The sequence below is a fragment of the Abrus precatorius genome, unplaced genomic scaffold, assembly GCF_003935025.1.
Source record: "Abrus precatorius isolate BTA unplaced genomic scaffold, Abrus_2018 Scaffold7, whole genome shotgun sequence".
Lineage (NCBI taxonomy): Eukaryota > Viridiplantae > Streptophyta > Magnoliopsida > Fabales > Fabaceae > Abrus > Abrus precatorius.
Genome location: NW_020874417.1, coordinates 29,795,231 through 29,815,700, shown reverse-complemented (window position 1 = coordinate 29,815,700; position 20,470 = coordinate 29,795,231). Strand labels below are relative to the sequence as shown.

General features: G+C 29.3%; 1 protein-coding gene across 5 annotated transcripts; it reads right to left on the bottom strand.

The window, feature by feature from the left end:
• Positions 1–544: 544 nt before the first annotated feature.
• LOC113872516 (phosphoenolpyruvate carboxylase 4-like) lies at positions 545–9,600 on the bottom strand. 5 transcript variants are annotated; one of them, XM_027510127.1, is made up of 20 exons: positions 9,126–9,600; positions 8,594–8,757; positions 8,314–8,428; positions 7,973–8,050; positions 7,796–7,864; positions 7,570–7,648; positions 7,385–7,461; positions 7,211–7,306; positions 6,572–6,710; positions 6,001–6,105; positions 5,797–5,864; positions 5,456–5,722; positions 5,139–5,264; positions 4,966–5,067; positions 4,749–4,895; positions 3,649–3,747; positions 3,305–3,393; positions 2,683–2,809; positions 2,387–2,593; positions 545–1,785 (listed from the first exon to the last, which is right to left on the bottom strand). In XM_027510127.1, the coding sequence occupies exons 1-20, from the start codon at positions 9,279–9,281 to the stop codon at positions 961–963; spliced, it is 3,135 nt and encodes a 1,044-aa protein (XP_027365928.1). In that variant the 5' UTR covers positions 9,282–9,600; the 3' UTR covers positions 545–960. The 5 variants fall into 5 exon arrangements, with proteins under 5 accessions (XP_027365928.1, XP_027365930.1, XP_027365931.1 ...); XM_027510129.1 differs by lacking the exon at positions 9,126–9,600 and adding an exon at positions 8,863–8,897 and having other exon boundaries at positions 547–1,785; XM_027510126.1 differs by having other exon boundaries at positions 591–1,785; positions 6,001–6,132; positions 9,126–9,363.
• Between the last annotated feature and the right edge of the window lie 10,870 nt (positions 9,601–20,470).

Below are 20,470 nucleotides of genomic sequence, written 5' to 3'. Positions count from 1 at the left end.
TATAAAAAACAAACTCAATTTTGAAATTAATTTAGTTGAACACTTGGAAGGTTTTGCCTCCTAAGTGAGTTCATTTTTTATTTAAATTAGTTGGGATGTAAAATGATTTATTGATTATGAGTGAAACTTTTTTATGATCCAAATGAGTTATTAAGCTAATCAAACAAACTCGATTCGTGTTTGAACCTTCGAAGACTAAATTTTTGGCCTTTGACACTAATGTCCAAGAAAATTTTGCGAGACTCATGTCACTAGGCACCAAAACAAAAACAGGTGAAACGTGTTAGACGCATTAGCTGACGTGTATCCCACGTTCTCTTTGCTTTCAAAATTTATCCTTAGAAGATCCAAATCCATACAATGCTAAATTCAAGTACCCCACCTAACTTTCAATGTAGAATGCCACATGTACAACTGTATAAACTGTGTACAGTTATAGTGTTAAACCAAAGTAAAGAAGAAAGTTATAACCCTTTTCCCACTGCTACTAGTCAATTAACATATCCAATTAGGGAGTAAGGGATCAATTTGTTCAGAAGATTTGACCATGGGAAACACATTAATGTGGCAAATAAAAAAGGATTAGCTCTCACGTTGTTGATCAATGTTAAAAAGATTTTACAATCTGAAAATTTTGAATTAAATCATCACGGAAAGCAAATTAGGAATAATCACTTGAGAGTTGAACCTTAATTATTAAAGGGTGTTGCCACACTTTCTATTTGATTGTCGACCCAAATTAAGCAAGGAGTTCAGAAATGTCATCCTGTAAGTAGGAACCAAAATGCAGGAAAACCTAATTTTACATCAGTCTTTATTAAAATACATCTTATTTTCTGAGAACAAAACAAACCATTCACCATTATGGTTTATGTTGTTTAATTTCAAAGCCAACTTAATATAAAACAAGGATGAACATATGTGAAAAGGCTTGCATATTATAGTCCTTGAGAAGCAAGATCAACCTGTATTCTTCATACCAGCAGCAATCCCATTTATGGTGATAAGCAAAGCATCTCTGATTTTATGGTTGTCATCATCACGTCTTAATCTCTTGAGTATCTCCACCTGCAACATGTTCAAGGGATTGAGAAAGGGAAGTCTATTCTCAATAAGCCTTCTCAAGCTCCTATTATTCTGCTGAAGTTTCTCATGCCCACTAATCACCAGGACAAACTTTTCAGCTGTCATGAGCTCATTTCTTAGTTCACGACCGAGCTCTTGCCTATTCTGTGACACAAGGACTTCATCATAGTGCTTGGCTATAGGAATGTCTGCTTTCCCCAAAACCATTTCAATAAGGTCTATAGTACTTTGGAAAAAAGGCCACTCTTTGTACATTGCTTTTAGCTCTTCAGTATGACCCTTTTCACAAGCTCCTTTTAAACCTGCTCCAACTCCAAGCCAAGCTGGAAGAACAAACCTTGTTTGAGTCCATGCAAATAACCAAGGAATTGCACGAAGGTGTCCAATTCCCCTTGAGCTCTTCCTTCTTGCAGGCCGGCTACCTATGTTAAGGAAGCCAAGTTCTGCCTCTGGTGTGGCTTCATGGAAGTAGGAAAGAAATTCTGGATTTTCATACACCACATTGCGGTAACAGTGGCAACTGATGTTTGAAATTTCTTCCATGAGATTACGCCATTTTTCTTCGCGGGGTGAGAGAGGTGGACGAAGGGTTGCAAGTAGCACTGCTGTTGTGTATATTTCAAGTTGTCTAACAGCTACCTGTGGCAATCCAAACTTGGCCTCCACCATCTCTCCCTGCTCAGTAGACCGAAGTGTTCCCTGCAATGTACCATGAAAAAATAAATTTGTGCTTTCAAATGAACCATCACAAGGCAGCACATCAGAGGTGGAACTTAGCACATGGTTGGGAAGAGCTTTTTTTCCCAGAAATAATCCTTTTTGTTTTTCAAAAGATCTCTCATGAAGTTAAAAATAATATTTCTCCAAAATAAGTTAACTATACACATCTAAAATCCAATTCTTAGTTGATCATACAACTTGCCTTTTAAGTAAATAATAAATTCCATATGCTTTACCAGCCCAAAAGTTGTTAAGATTATGTAATGTTCTTCAAAATTCAACATAGACAATTTAAAGGCAAAACATCGTCAACTAAAGAAACCAAACATTCATGAAGAGTTTCTACATCAACCATTTTTCCACCAACAGTCCTAAAGTCAGGATGTTATAAAATTTCCTAATGATCACGAGGAATTAAGTACCTGAGTCAATCAACACCACAACTCCTCTAGTGTGAGAAAAAAATTTATAACAATCATTGCTTCATACTACTTTTCAAACAGAAAACTTTTTACAATAATAATAAAATACAGAGAAAAATATTTTACTCATAATTGTAAAAGGAAAATGCATAACCTACCATCACAGACCCAGGGGGTTGGGACTGAATAGCCAGATATGTTGGGCCACCACCACGACCAATACTACCTCCACGGCCATGGAATAGTGTAACCTTTATACCATAATCATTGCAAGCAGCTACAACATCTTCCTGAGCTTTGTAAAGTTCCCAAGCAGCAGTAAAGCGGCCAGCATCTTTACCAGAATCAGAATATCCAACCATAACCTGCATATACAAATTTATAACACTATCAAATGAATTAAACATAATATAAACCATAGCAAAAACAAATGAATCCCTCATTAAGAAGGTACCTCTTGATGTCCATCATGGTTCTTAATGATGTGTTCATGGTACCAGTCTATTGACAAAAGTTTTCGGATAACTGAACCAGCTCCTCTCAGGTCTTTCACAGTTTCAAACAGCGGGACCACCCGCAACCTATTGTAAAACATGTCAGTAAAATTCAAACATTCCAACTAAAAGGGATATTTTTTGACAAATTATCCAGAAAATTACCACAAACTCATCATATAGCATCATAATAATTTTTTTCACCCAACTCTTAATTTTTTCCAAGTAAAATTACAATGCATTAATGCTGGGTTCTTCCCGTTCTATTTTATATGATCAGAGGCTAATCCTGCAATTTCATGCCCACTACTCAATTTCCAAACGTTTTGACCAGAAAACTAAGCCTAAGCAACTTGGATACGGCGTCGGCAAGTGCACAAGTATAAACAAAATATACATGTTTGTATAGATAGCTAACATTTAATAAGTAATATACATGGTAAAACATTTATTTCAAGTTTTTATTTAAGAAATATTATTCACATAAAGATATAATTGACAAACAGAATTTTTCATCTCATGTACCATTTTGATCAGACCAATATAAAGATAAATAAGTTCCACCTAAGGTTTCATACTTACGTTCCTCCAGAACATGCTTTTCCCAACTCCCCAGTAGCAGCAAGCCGTGCATCCTTCTGTAAAAGCTCTACTGCAAGGACATCACTTGCCTGACAATCAAGCATAAAACCCACTATTTTCAGTGCAAATACCAATTTCAATTCTTTTAATTTTCACCACAATACTATGCCCTTCACAGCTGTAGAGCTGAAATGCCGAACACATATTGGATAAAAAGGAACAACTTGATGATTATTAAAGCACATATTTTTAGTACCAGAAAAGCCAGATGAGACTGAATCTACAGTTGATATTTTGCAAAAATGGTATGCATAATTTGTAAGAGACATAGCAATTAATCATACATTTGAGGCCATAGAGATCACATAAGCTCCAAGTGAATCACTCCCCAGTTCAGCAGCAATTTCGAATGTATCCAAGACTTCTTTAACATCAGAAGGAACCTAAAAGAAGAAATAAAGATACCTATAAGAAATAGCCAGGAATAGAAAATGAATTAAATTATCACAAATAATAGTACAATTCTTGGTTACTTTAGATAAAGAAGAATATAAAAAGTTAGTTGACATGATCTGGCGATCACCAGTTACAATATCATGAACGGGAGTTGAGATGGGAATGAAAGGCAAAAGCAACAAGAGAAAAATAAAAAATTAAAAAAGCAAAAGAAATTTTTTTCTTTGGAATTGATTAGTGCTCAAGCTAAAAAATCAACTCTCATATCTTGGTTGCATTTTCAGAAACAACCCTAGATTTTGGCTTTTGATTATATCTGGGACATAGAAATTAGATATGTGCCGTAATTAGAATATGAAAAATATACATTTACTTAATGCACAAATTAAAAGGGATTGGAATGAGCATGTAGCAGATCAAGGTTTTCTATTTTGAGTAAACACCATTTTGGTCATCCAAAGATACAAGTGTCATTAGTTTGATTCTTTGATAGTAAGTACATCTAAATGGTCTTCAAGTCTCAATTTTTTCATCAAATAAGTCCTTCAACTTGATGCCAAAATTTGAAAGTGATGAAATATTTTGGTGTATTGTCACTGAAGGACAAAATTGGAAACACTCGTATCTTTTGATGACCAATATTTGTGTTTACTCTTTTTTATCTTTTCATGAGTGCAACTGGAAATTCAATACTGAATTTCTCAAAATGTGTCAATAACTGTAATTTGCTCAAGAGACCGAATTCAGAGTCTTGAGGTGGGAATATTCCACTTTTCACCTAAAAAGATGACAGTGGTAGTTACAGAACTAGTCAACATTCAATCAATCATATTGAGAAGTGAAAAGAAAATAGCTTTAATTTTTTACACATCAAATATGATATCAACTTCTTTCCTTTTCTAAAATACAAAGAGAAGATTTCCTATCCCACAAAACACACAGTTTGTTAAACAGGTGCATAGTTTACTAAAAACTCTAACCATCTCACCTCTATACTAACAGGAACTAGCGGCCTCTTCCCTTTCAGTTCTCTTGTTAAGAAGTCCAATTTCTTTTCCTCATCCCATTCACTGTAAGTACCCATATCCAAATACTCTGTTATTGCATCAAGTGCTTCTGCATGTCTCCCAGATTCCTGTTACAATAATAGCCTCAGGTCACAACTGATTATCCAAGTAATAATGAACATAAAATTTAAATCATACCTGACGCAAGTCAAGCTTCATTAACACCATTCCAAAGGTAGCAACTCTACGAATCAGATCAGCAAGTCGACCATCAGCTAGCACCCCAGATCCACATGATTGCTGAAGAAATGGAGAGTTACACACCAATTTTGGACAATGCTTCAGGGAAAAGAAGGAAGAAGAGAGAATACCAAAGATTCATAACAGAGGAGGAGAGGTTCCAAAAGCTGATCAGTTGTTTCATAGTAATCCAAAGGATCATAGTCACATGCAACATCCTCAAGAAGAAGTTCCAACCGTCTACGACTTCTCTCAAGCTGAACATATGGCACAAAAGATGCATGCAGTCATAAGATTGACAATTCAAAACTACTAAAAAGAAAATTTGTCAACCTAATTTATTTAGACATTGTCAACATGTCCTCAGGTACAGCATAGTTAGAATAATTATGCAATCTGTTATTTCATTTTTAAACTAGTGTCCACTGGAATAAATTTGAAGCAACACCTTATCCTTAACATTCCCCAGGACAATTCTATAAGGAGCAATTCCAGCAAGTTGAGGAAGCTTTGGCTCCAAAAGTTTCTGAAAACTGGACCTTCCTGTCTGGGACTCTGCAAACGATTTCTTTTGAGCAGGTAGTTGATTAGAGTTGAGAGGTGAGGATGAAATTGCAGCTGAAGAAGCACTGGAATTTGATGAACTTGTTACTGATAATTGAATATTGGGACTGTCAATTTTGGATGTAGTTGAACTTAAAGAAACACCACCATCCTATCAATGAAAAAATATATTATCGAATATGCTATGGCAAATCAAGAAATATCTGAATCACAGAATTGATCTACCTTGTGATTGGGTTGCAGGTAATCAGGTCCTGGAATGTCTAGTCTGGGATGCAGAGATTCACCATTTTCTACATGAATGAATATGTGCAATTAGGATATGAAAATATTTATGGTTTGTGGTAACAAAAATATGAATATTCAGGATATACTAGATATGATATGCTCAAAGAACTAGACAGAAATTATGAACACTATTATGTGTACCAGCAAAAGAAGGTAGATGAGCTCTAGCTGGAAGTTGTGTTGGAAGTGAGTGACTTCTATTCACAGATTGATTCCAATTCTCCCGGCGATTCTCATAGTTAGCTTCTGTGGTGGAAGAAGTGACCATCAAATCTTTGATGCAGATTATAATAGTATCAAACAGGAAGTTGATGTTAATCTATCATTACGGATAATAGGCAGATGCAGAAAACACTCCCACAAAAACATCCACAGAGGTCTCAAGTATTTACCACTCACCCAAGAATTGAAGTCAATCTTATGTCATTAAATTAGTCATTGATTTGACAATGAATTAGATGTTAATGTGCCCCTGTCCATTCTTAAGTACAAAATTTTGTGCTAATATTTTAGAAGAAAGAAGCAAAAAAAATGTAGGCTTTAAAGAGAATAATTAAGGATCTTTCTTATGAAATCTAACAAATCAAATTAAAAAGATTGAACTAGATTGATTTTATAGTATTCAAATCTGCATGTGTATAAGCAATCTGTGTTACTTTTGATGAACAATGTTTGGAAGGATCTCACCCAAAATAATATTCAATTGACAAACCTTCTAGAATTCTATGTGCCAATCTTGACAACGTATCACTGCACTGGTTCATGGATAGCTCAAATCTGAGGCTATCCACTTCCCGAATGTATAGGTCAATTGCCATCCATCTAGATAGAAGTGAAACATCTTTTGTGACCTGTGGAAGAAAAGGAAAAGCTATTAAAGAGGAACTACTAAATCTGTCAAGATTTACAGGATCAAAGCAAAATCATTAAGATAAATGTTCTCCACCAAGAAAATCCAAACCAAGGTTGGACAAACATTCTAGTGATTTGATGATATTGTTTAAATCACAGACAATAGATTTCAATGATTGAACCAGTAAAGAAGATCCCACCACCACACCAAAAGAAATTATAGAAAGAATGATTTAAAGAATTACTTAACATAATAATAGGCAGCTTTTTTTTTTCCCTCTACATTTTTTCATTTCAACAAACTTTAAAATTTCCCCTTACGAAATACACATGACATGTTTAAACTTTCAATTAATAAAATTTTATAACAGAAGAATACAGTTGCACTACTAAGTAAGTTCTTACTCCTTGAAAAGACTCCTCCACTTATTTGAAAAAAGCAAAATCACATAGTAAAGGAAAAGCATCATGTACTTGAACGGATGTTTAAAAAGTTCACCTTTGCTGTCACATTTGGGTTTCCATCTCTATCACCTCCCATCCAAGATCCAAACTTTATTGGAGTACATGTCAATGGAAGTGGTTTTCCTGTGTGCTGCAAGGGAGGATAGATAGTATTGCAAATCTTACGAAGAATCTAAAGCCAATTGACCATAAATTACAGATGGTATACCTTCTTTAATGCATTGCTAACTCGTCGTAAATAATGGGGAACAGCTTTCCAGAGTGACTGCTCCACAATATTCAAACCTGGGGGAATTTATACAACAGGCAGTTCTTATGAGCCCAAATATTTTTATTTTCTTTTGCTGTGAACCAAAGTATGCAAGAGCTGACATATATAATAGTGAAACTTACCAGCTCTAGCTTCATCAACTGGAGTGGGTTTTTGGCGCCTAAGCTCATCTGTCTGCCATATTGAAGTTATCTCTCTCACCTACAAAATCAATTGTGATCTATGAGAATACAAGAAATACTTCCAGAAAAAGGAATTACACAACCCATTTCAATGTTAAAGGAGATCATCTCCCATTTTCACAGTACAGAGGCTTTCTAGAGTGAAAATACAGTTCAGTAAAATTACCAGATCTTCAATCACCATTTCTCGATCTTCAAGGCTAAGATCAGGTCGATCATTGTAATCCAAAAGATGCTAAATGGAGGAGGGGAAAAGTAGTTAGAGACAAATGCTTATATGATATTTGAGATGGAAATCAAGCTTTTGGAAATTTCTATGGCCAAACAAGGTCAACAAACTCACAGCAATTCTAATGTGTTTGTATTGTAAGGTACGGCGATTAATCTGTGTGGGATGAGCGGTAAGAACAATTTCAACTTCCTGTGGCAACATAAATAAAATTGAATTTGAAAAAGGAAAAGGAAACTTGATAGAAAAAATGGCAATATAAAGTATAAACATCAGATTTCAAAATAATAATAAAGAACTATCTAGAAAGAAAATAATTGAAGATTCAAAATTTCTAATTTTTCCCAGCAGAGTGCTTTCTACAATTTCCAAAATTCCAAGGAAGCATTATGGTGATCAATTCATGGAAGATTACTTTCATCTATGCAGATAGAATGTACAAGAACAAAATAAACCTGCTTGCAGACTGTGTTATAAAGTTCATCTGGGGAGACTCCACCCTGCGCCAGCTGGTTAAATATATCGTCGCAAGATTTTGCAGTTTGTGCCATATTCCCTCCTTTACGAACCCTGCAAAAACATAATTTCTGAAAAAAATTACTACTAGAACTCGTAGTATTACAATAAAATTAGTTCTTTTGATTTTCATTCACAATTCTAGACTAACAATCAAAGAAACACGCAAGACTACTTATCAAGAAATAAAAGTAAAAGACAAGTTCGTGACTCAATTACCTGTGATGAGTTTCAGCTATACCCATCAACGTAAGATAATGGCTGAAGGCACGAGCAAGGGTCAAAGCTTCTTCCAGTGTCATCTTTGATAACTCTGAAGCCAACTGTTTCTCAAGCAGCTCTGCCATGTTCACAATACCCGCTTGCCTCATATTACAACCACTCTGCAAAAGAGGAGAAACCTCAATTTTGTCACCCAATTTTCACGTCCAAGAAATCCAAAGAACTCACACACATCACATGCGACATGCATCATCACGATTAATTACAAATAAAACCTCCCACATCGGTTAAGTCATTCCATACCATGCACCATGAAACATCACTAAATGATACCCACTTTCAATCACAGAATTCCCATAAAAGAGAAATAAAAAAAGAAAAAAACGGCAAAACCCGATGAAAGTAAAAGCACAAGAAATCACACAGGATTAGTAAATAGTGAAAGAAGAAGCAAAACAAGGAAACCCCATTAGTAAAAGAGAAGACGGGTACGACGCAAAGAAGAAAAAGATTGTTTCTTTGGTTTGACCTGAGCAAGAACTCGAATCCTGTCGAGTTTTTCAACCAAGTTGGTGCCAACCTCACGCTGGAGAATGTCATTGAGAAGATTACCAAGCAACTTACAATCATCATCGAAGCTCTGGAAGGAGATTTCCTCGGCAATATCATCAGTGGTGTCTGTCATTGTGAACTGTGATTGAGAAGAAGAAGAAGAAAGATAGAAATTTAGAGGGGAGAGAGTGTGTGTAATTGGGTGGAAGAGAAGAGTTAGTGTGTGTAATTGGGTGGAAGAGAAGAGTTAATGTGTGTTGTGGGGTCAAAGATGTTGCAAGAAAACAATTAACATGTGGCAGCCAGCAACGGCGGGAAGGAAGCGGTAGTTTGTGAATTGTGATTGGAAAGTGTTATATTACAAAAGAAAACAACATTGTAAGTTGTAACTGTCTTTGTCTCTCTCGCTACTCATGTGATTCTCTCTTTCTACCTCTACTCAACACTCTCCTCTTTTTCTCTTTCCACTAAACCGTCCTATTCATCACCGCCATTGCATCATCTCCCTTTTCAACTCACTTTGTTTTTATGTGCTTTTTATTTTAGTTCCCGTCAGGTATCTGCTCACTCACCTTCTTAATTATATAAAAAATGTTAAACTAAAAATAAAATTCATGAGACTTTATAATTTTAAACAATTCAAAGTATGTTAATTGCATTGAATTTTTTTACTTGTTTTGCTTCACTTTCTTTTTATACAATTTTTTTAATAAATTTAATGTTAATTATTTTTTTTATTCTCCTTCGCGGTAATATCAAAAAGAGAAATACATTATTTAATTTCTTTCTTTGGTTTTTATTTATTTCCCTTTTTTTTTATAGAAACAAACGATGCATATCTGTAAATAATGTGAATATCTGTTTGAAATTTTAATTGTGTTGTTTTTTATATATAGAATTGCGTGTTTCTTTTCATATTTTTTTAATAAAGAAATACACGTTATGAAGAGAAAAAAAATATCTGCCCTTTTAAATGATGCTTCACTGTTACTTCTTTTAGTATTAATATGTCAGAGTCAGTTTTAGTCAAAACAATTAGAAGAAGACTACGTTAAAAATACATCATTTATAACACATTTAAGATGACAAACAGTAATATGGAATATAATAAGAATATTATTTATAAAGTTTAAGTTTTTATATAAAGTAAATTTTAAATATAATATCCTAGTAAATTTAATTTGAACGTTGGACCCTTCACAAGTATTTAATTCCAAAATTTTCAAATTTAATATACAATACTAGCATTTATTTATGAAAACTGCAAGTTCAGAAAAAAAAAAGTGCTGACAAGGCCCTTTTAATAAATGATATAAATATTTATTAATGATTTATTATAAAGTTACTTTTTTTAAGTAGTTTTAAAATGAATAAGTAATTAATATTAGAGAAAAGCATATTTTATTTTTCATATAATTAGTCATGTGAAATTTAAATCTTGATATTTAAAAATGTGTAAAAAAAATTATGTTATTTAGTCTTTTATTATTTTTACAAATATAGCTCCAAATCATACTTGCAAGTAAGGATGGAAACAGGTTAGACTATCTGACAGAGGCCTGCAGCTTGCTTGATTTAGGTTTGTCTTGTCCTGACCTTTTTAATAAACAAATAACACTTAAACTTTTTTTAAGGTCTATTTAAGTAAACAAATCAGACTTGAACTGTTTTCAAAGTCTGTTAAGTCTGACAGAGTAACCTATATATATAATTTAAAAATACAGCTGTCAAAATATGTTTAAATAATAAATTTATTTAATAATATATTTTTAATTTTGTTATATTAAATTAATATATTATGTTATAATTCTTTTTATTTATAATTATAATAAATAAAAATTATATTTTATTAAAAATTAAAAATATTTATACACGATTACACTTTTTAAATAACAAATTAATTTAATAATAAATTATCATATTTGTTACATTTAAATACGTTAAAAAGTAGTTAAATTTTTGAACAGGAACAAAATACAATCAAAACTAAACGAAATAAAATTAAAAAATAAAATAATATTATTATATTAATATATTATGTTTAATTATTTTTCTTTATAATAAATAAAAAATTTTAAATATGAATTATATTTTATTCGAAACTAAAATTATATAAAATAAAATAAAAATTTTCATATACAATATATATATATATATATATATATATAATAAGATCATATAGTAAGTAATATAAATAATATAATTTTAAATAAATTATATATAATAATATATATTTTTTGTAACTTAATATGTATTTTATTTTTATTAGTATAAATTTTTTGCGTAAAATACTTATAAAAAATTTTTACATACCAGATACACAACACACTGCAACATAACTAAATATAAATATGTCAAATTTTAAATAATTATTTTTTACGAATTTGACATAGATATAACTAAATTTTTTCTTAAAAAATATAGTTGTTAATATACATTCAAAATTCAATAATTAATAAATATTTACAAAAAAGATATAAATAAAAAATTAAATTATTAATTAATTTATCAATTTATAATATATATATATATATATATATATATATTGTATCAGTAATATTTTCTATATTATATTAATGTTATAGTGTAGTTAATTTTACATATATTTGTTAATTTAAAATAAAATTAAATATTTTGTAATTATTTTTTTAATTTGCTAGTTATTATTATTGTCATTATATATATATAATTTTATTACATATTTTTTATTAAGATAAAAATTTAGAAATATAAGTTATTTTAATTTAAATATAAATTTTATTAATTTTTGCTACACTCATATGTTATTTTTTTGCATCCTTAAATTTTATAATATAAATATTTTTTATCTATAATTTTTACAATAACTGTTTATTTACTTTTTTAAATATAATAATTTTCTTTTACCTGATTCAACAAATTTTGTAAGTATTATTTTTTGTTATCAATTTTATGTATTTACTGTTATTTTATTTATTAAATATAAGATATCTTTACACAAAAAAAATATAATTATCATTAAAAATAATTAAAAATTTTAATACTTTAACTATAGTTATTAACATACATTTGAAATTCAATAATTCGTAAATATTTACATAAATAAAAATTAAATTATTAGATAATTTTATCAATTTATATTTTATATTGTAAGTATATATTTTAATTTATTGTATCAATAATATTTTTTTATATTCTATTAATGTTACCATGTTGTTAATTTTACATGTAGTTGTTAATTTAAAATAATAAATTAATGAAATAAAAAAATTAAATATTTTATAATTATTATTTTTTTAATTTAATAGTTATTATTATTGTCATTATATATATATATATATATATATATATATACATTACATTGAATTTAAATTTATTTATTTATTAAAATATAATAATTTTCTTTTGGTTAATTCAACAAATTATGTGCATGTTATTTTTTATGATCAGTTTTATGTGTTTATTGTAACTTTATTTATTAAATATAAGATGTCTTTAAACAAATAAAATATGATCTAAAAAAAACTAAAATCTTTAATAATTTAATAATTTTTAAAAATAAATTAAAAAATATAAATAAAAATTTATTTAATATGAAATATTTATAATTAGTGCTCAAATAATATATTAAAAATTATTAAAATTATTTAATAATTATTAATAATACAAATGAAAAATAAAAAAATATGTAAACTAATTTGATAATAAAATATTTATATTTTCATTAATATTAAGATTTTTTTTTTTTTGTTAACAGGATTCAGACTAGGTCACTGAAAATAAAGTCTTTAACAGGTAACAAACCAGACTCAAGCCTAATAATTATGTTACAGGTCAGGTCTGTTTAAAGTAAAGTCTGATTTGACCTAACTTGTTTCCATCCCTACTTGCAAAAGTAGAAAAAAAAATTAAAAAAAAATAAAAATATATATATATATATATATATATATTAATTGCATTAAATTTTGTTACTTGTTTTGCATCATTTTTTCTTTATACAAATTTTTTAATAAAATTAATGTTAATTATATTTTTATTCTCCTTCGCGATAAAATTAAAGATAGAAATACATTGTTTTTTTTTCTTTGATTTTTTTTTCTCTCCCAATCTTCTTTATTGAAGCAAACGAGGCATAAATGTAAATATCTGTTTGAAATTTTAATTGTGTTGTTTTTTTTATATAGAATTACGTGTTTTTTTCATATTTTTTAAATAAAGAAATATACGTTATGAAGAAAAAAAATCTTCCCTTTTAAATGGTTCTTAACTTTTTCTTCTTTTATTATTAATACGTCAGACAGTCAGTTTTAGTCAAAAGAATTAAATTAAGACTCTACGCAAAAAATGCATCATTTATAACACATATTTAAGATGGCAAACAGTAGTATGGAATATAACAGGAATATTCTTTATAAAGTTTGATTTTTTATATAAAGTAGATTTTAAATATAATATCAAAATAAATTTAATTTAAACGTTGGACCCTTCATAAATATTTAACTCCAAAAATTTTCAATTTTAATACACACAATAATAGCAGTTACTTATAAAATTGCAAGTGCAAAAAAAAGTGCTCAAAAAAGGCTCTTTTAAAAAGAGAGATAAATATTTACTAATGGTTCATTATGAAGTTACTTTTTCTCAGTGATTTTAAAATAAAAAAATAACTCCAAAAAATGCTTATAAGAGAATAAATTAGTGATTTGGAGTACTTTTGTCTAAAAAAATAGAAAAATTAGACAATTAAATAATAGAATAATTTTTTTATACACTTTCAAAAGGGTATAGTATTGCATTATATATTTTTTAAAGTTAAAATTTAAATTTTCCATAATTAAACATGCAAAGAAATAAAATAAATTTTTTCTAAATATTATTTTAAAATAAATAACACCAAAAATCGAAAAGTTGTTGGACCCATGCTTATTTATTTATTTTTAAATATTATGCTACGTTTTTTAACTTTAGATGTAGCACCCACTTTCAAAAGCTGGTTAAGTGAAGTTAATGGACATACGTTGTGTGTGAAAAGCATTTTTATTAGTTCATTTGGATGTTTGAGTTACATATTTAGATTGAGATCATATAATTAATCATTTTAGATTTTTTTTAGTTCATGAGTATACTAAATTACCAATCTATATTATATTGTTTTGATAGATATTGCATTTGATGAATTCAATATCATTTTTTTTATTAAGTTATATATTATGTTCTAGTTGAGAATTATTGTCTTTCTTGTTTAAAAATAAATACAAATAAGATTGCCATTAATAGTTTATGAATGAAAGTAATAAAATATTATGTATTTTTATCAAAACAATTACTCTAAACAAGGATATATGCTTAAAAATAAATAAATGACTTACATTAATAATTACTTTAAGTAATACGAGCGGTGACTTGGCATAAATACTAATGTAAGTAAAATTTGATAATTATTTTTTATAATTGCTAACAAGGATTAAATTTAAAAAGAAAAAAGAAAGAAAACTTTCATTAATGGGTAGTCTTGAAATTGCTAAATTATGTACCTCATTTATTAATAATTATATAATAGTTTGAAGAATTTTTTATTAAAAATTAAAAAAAAATATGAAAGAAATTTGTTGAATTATTAAAAGCTAAGTAGAAAAGGTGGGAGTTTGAGAGTGATCTTCAATGGTATAGAGTTACATGACTCTCTTTAAACCTTACTTTATAAAAGTTTCACTCACATGTATCTGATGATGATGATGATATATGACGTGCCTTTTATTTGTCAATTTCTCTGTTCATTTTGAAGTGTACGAGTTAATAAAATTTCAATCACGTAATTATTAGAGTCACGTAGCAATATAGATCACGCATCATGGATTGCTACTGTGAGAACTAAAACTTTCTTATTAATTAATTCACTTTTAGTAGTAATCTCATTATAGAGTTATAGTATAGATAATGACATAAGTGTGAGAAATATTATAACCAAAATTGAACAGATTAATTCTTTTTTTTTTTAAATTTACGCTCTTATAGGTAATTAGATTTAAATTTTTTAAGTAAACAGATTTTAAGAATTCTGAGTGAAATAAAATTGGTAAAATAAATAAAAATTACTTAACTTATTTTTTTAAAAAAAATTTATACTAATTTATTGTCCAATATATTATATATTACCAAAAATGTATATTTAATTATGACCAATTTAATTCCGATTCAAGTACTGTTGAATTATTAAATCGTAAATCAATACATTCCTCAGTCCATTTTTTCCAAATATTGCATAAAAGATCTTAATTAGTTGGAAAAAAAAAATACAAATACACATAATTTAAATTGAAAATAAAAAACACAATTAAGTGTTTTTTACAGAGCTTTAATTTTTATCACAGCTTATTTGTGACTTTTAGTTGGCTTTAGTTTTCCTTTAATGCTGAGATTTTACTACACTTTGTATGCGCTATTCCAATCAATTGCCTTTAGGAATTAATTTATTTCAAGAAAACGACAATTATTTTTCCCACACAATATCTCTCAATGGATTCAATTTAGTTTAGAATATAATTTAACTCAATTTAAATCGATTTAGATTTTTTTGTTGAAGTGTAATCGAAAAATGAATTTTCCTAGTTTACAAGTTTTTTTTTTTAAAAAAACTAAAAAGTAGCATTAATTTTATCATTTTTTTAACTTTCCTTGTTTTCAATTCTATTTTTTTATTTATACCACACACACACACACACACACACACACACACACACACACACACACACACATATATATATATATATATATATATATATATATATTATTTTTATACAATTCTTTAAAAATTATTGTCAAAGACAAAACTCATGTTTTAAATATTTACACAATTATATATTCAAAATTTAAATTTAAGAATACTAATTAAATTATAACAACATAACGTAAGTTAATATTCATACAAGTTAGTTTCTCTTGGTTTAGTTTTAAGCATTCCTATTTGTGTGTAACATTGATAAAGTATTAATGTTTTTATTCTCTATTAAGGTATTTTTCATCATACAGCAAAAGACTGTTCTATGCAATCTTTGCATCTTCCAGTGATTAACAACAAGAAACAATTTCTTGGTGTGATTAGCTTTGATCACTCGTTTAAGAGCATCTACATTATGATAAGATGATTCCTTTTTTTGGGTTAAGATGATTAAGATAAGAGTCTAAAGCATGTCTGAGCCCATCTTTGAGTCCAAGTCCATACAAACATCCAAAGCCAACTTTGCGAGCCCACTAACCCACAATTCCAAGATTTCATGTGGTTTTACCTCGGTAGAATAATCCATGCAATTTTAACCATTTACCTTTAGGTGTCATGTGACCTTTACCAATAACATTCAAGAATGCAACAAAATTAGCTGCTTTAATTGACAAAATCTAAGTACTTATGAAAATTTTATGATTTTTATCTATGCTGATGAGCCAGATAATTGGGTTGCAAAAGGAGCCCCAAAATGATTTCCTGAGGAAAATAGATCAAAATGAATTTTGGATTAAAATACACTGCCAAATGAAAAACAAATTTCAGAGGCAATACTTCTGACTAGTGAAGTTATATATGCTGGTTAAAATTTACTAGCATTCAAACATCAAATTAAAATTCACCAAAATCTTTTAGTATATTACACAATCAATTAGAAATTGAAACTTTTCAGTACTTAAAATTTGAATCTATATTTGCAGACTTTTTTTTTTTTCTTCAAATCGATGATACCTTATATGAAATTGTCGTTGCTAGTGCAGTTGAACAATTGAGGCCGCAAGATTTCATTGAACTTGTCGCAGGTGAAGTTGTTCAGGTTTAAGTAATTTGTTATTGATTATGAAAACCACTAAATGAACTGTAAAGCATAGCCTTCACCAGGAGATGTGACTTCACTTGCATGTGAGCACAGTAAATCAATTAAATAGGTTTTTCTTTTATTATACTACATAATTTCAACTTTTAGTCACAAAATTTTAAAAACGACATTGATAGGGATGGAGATATTAATAGTCACAGATAAAATTCAAGCTAACTGGATGAAATGAAATAGAGCAAAGAGCTAGATATCAAATTCAGTGAAAAAAAATTATAGAAAAACTGTAGCAATAATGCAATATGCATGCTTTGTGATAATAGTTGTTGTAGGGATTGGATATTAATAATTAATCCATTTTACAGGAAGTTGGATCAGGAACTAATGAAGAGAATGTTACTTGTGACTTGTGATTGGCAGAAACTCTTCTATATATGAATATTATTTGATTATGTTAAGAGAAAATGTTAGGGAACCTAATGCAACAGATACATCAAATGAATTGTTGTCCGATTGAAAATGGTAAAAAAAAAAAAAAGCATAAAAATTATTAAGAATTGATTTTTGAGTATAGTCCAAGAACATCATTATTTAACTTTATGTACTAGACCTCACCAACTTGATAAAGTGTCAAACTTTATTTTTAACAAGCAAGTGTTGAAAGTTGTGACTTTTTATGAAAAGAAAGAGTATCATATCATTTTCATTATAAACTTAAAACGTTTATGCAATAATCACTATAAATCATTGATATATTTTCTTATTTCTATCATCTCAGGGCATGTATTCTACCAACATTGAAGTTCTTGAGATTTGGATTCCGTGAAAACTGAAAATTGTTCACCATTCTACAGAACAGAAAACATGGTCATTGGCTCTTGCAAAGAGAAATTTACTTTATTTTTTATCATACACAAAATAGGTTAGGCAAGAAAGCCTAATCTGAAACTCTCGGGTTAGATTACACTTAAGGAAAGTCCTACCAAAATAATGGCTTTAATAGAATTAGAACACACATGCATCTAATAAGTTCTACTTGCCGGAATACCTTGATTCAAAATTTGTGTTTATACATAGGAATTTTAGGCTTTCTTTTGTTTTCCTGAATTAAAAGTGCATTTATCCAGATAAGTTTGAATTAAACTGTTCTATTTTGATTCTATAATTGAAAAGAAATAAATATATATTTCTTTAACTCAATTCAAAGTTAAATTCAACTTTGAGTATGATTGAAAGTTATAGTTTCGTGTATCTCTCAACTCAGAATAGTAATTGATGTTGTCAAAATATTATCATGTTCATTAAAATGATACAGTTACTTTGATACATGTCTAATCTCTTTAATTGAATACATTTACTGTCTTTTCAAATCCAACAAAAAAGTTTTTAAAAAAATATTCAATTTCCATTCCCCAAACAAGTCAAGTTGGAGTGAAAAAAGAAATTGAGACCACGTCTCTTGCTATATAATATACCAATACATCAAACTCTCATTAGGTATTTTGCATGATCTCTGTCAGCTAATATATCCACGCAATTCATTGGCAATTTGACTAAGAGCCACATCACCTGTATATCAATGCAATACCCTTTATTTGCTCATGATTAAGGTGAAAATTTTGTTATTTGGATAACCTATCATAAGGTGCCATGCTATCAATCACTAATTCCTGATGATCCAGGTATGCTTCCTTTGCAGAAGCTGGTAACAAACAACAATAAGTTTTGAGGTTTGTCCAAATGGCCTTATACAATAAAGTTAATTAAATAACATCATCACAAAGGGGATTGGTGAAAGGAGTGGTACAAAGTCATTGGTCAAGGCAACTCTTAGTTGGATTCCTTCAAGTTCTTCCCAAAGAGTTAGATCAGTAATAGGAATTCTTTTAAAATAATTAACAGCTACCTAACCTTTCAAAATGTCACAAACTATTGGAAATTGTTTTGTAGATATTATTTGGGAGTATAGATATTCAGAGAGAGATAAGGTGAGAAGAAAGAAAAATAATAGATGTGGTGGGTATTTAATGTGATAAGAAATATATATATATATATATATGAGGGGTGTGAAATGGATAGTGACATTATTGGACTATCTATAAGTCAGAACTTTAAACTACTATAACCTCATAAAAACTAAATCATTTTGTAATGTTGAAGTTAAAAAATAAAAATTAACCTTGTGCCTAGTAGTTTGATATTACGAGATAGTTGACTTCTAACATGGTGTTAAAGCTTTTTCAACCAAGTGAACAGTTGGATCTTTAATTGCTAATCCCATATTCCAATTCTACTTAGTTACTTTTGAATTTAAGTATTTCATTACAAAATGATCAAGGCCAAAAATTCACACGAAAATAGTGATAAAGGGAACCTGTTTCCGAAATTCTAGCTATTTGGTATAATGGTATGCACCAAGCCTCCTAAGATACCGTACAAAAAGGTCTTGAGAGTATCTTTTTGTTGAAAACGTGCAACATTTATTATATTGTCAAGCATTGACGGGTGATACATTTTTTTACTATGTGCATGCTGCATATGCACTTAAAGTCAGCATAAACTTTGCAAACATATCTTCAAACTAAAGATTTGCTTACCATTGTGCTAAATCTAATTAAATCAGGGCATAGTTGCCAGAAAACACATAATCCTCTTTTAATTTTTTTAAAAATTTAATTTACCTTAAGGGCCCGTTTGGCAAACGGATGAAAAAGGCGAAAATGAAGAAGTTCCACCCAACATCTTTTTCATCAGTTCATTGTTTTGTGAACTTTCCATATATCTTGTTCCTATTGTGATTGGGTAATTGGGTTAAGGAGAAGCTTTTTAATGTAAGAAGATTATGGAAGAACATATCACTTCTTTGAAATCCTTACTGTTTTAGAAGTTTCAGAGGCCGAATTCCAGGCACTATTTAATTCAATTTATTCCAATTCAATAAATGCACCTAAGGGTCCTAACCTAAATTCCCCTTAGCATATGGTCAAGGTGACAAATATCTCAATAGCTGACAAAGTTGAAATTCAATTGGATTTTAGGAAAAACTCTAGCACGCATTAATTTATCACTCGGTTTGAAGCAGCCCTTGAGATTATGAACTTTATTCTACTAATTCCCTTGCTTTGAGGGATTTATAGACATTGAAATTCATGCACAATTCCAACCATACTTGGCTGTAATGAATGAATATACAAGATGCAGCCCTAGAAGAAATTGGACTTTACCTAATATGGACCCAACATCAAGATCTCTTCCATAGCCATAGCTTGTCTCATTGGACTAATTCTATGGGTGTCAATAGGTACGTGCCAAATTTCTTCAATAAGACATCAAAAAAGCATAGGCAATTTAAAGCAAGAAACAGAGTTTGGAAGAAAACAAAGTTTTCATTAAGTGAAAGTTTTCCTAGTGAGTGGGCCAAGCCACACACACTCCTTAGGCCTAAGTTTTCCAAAGGGCAACTTCGAAGACTTTGTAAAAATTGAGCGTTCTATTATTGCCCTTTGTCCTACAGTTCTAGGAAAAG

Coding starts and splice junctions, on each gene's coding strand:
- LOC113872516 (XM_027510126.1), bottom strand. CDS start 9,281: ATGACAGACACCACTGATGATATTGCCGAGGAAATCTCCTTCCAGAGC. Junction 5,265..5,455: donor TGGGGAATGTTAAGGATAAG/GTGTTGCTTCAA, acceptor CCATATGTTCAG/CTTGAGAGAAGTCGTAGACG. Junction 2,810..3,304: donor AAAGCATGTTCTGGAGGAAC/GTAAGTATGAAA, acceptor GTTTTACAATAG/GTTGCGGGTGGTCCCGCTGT.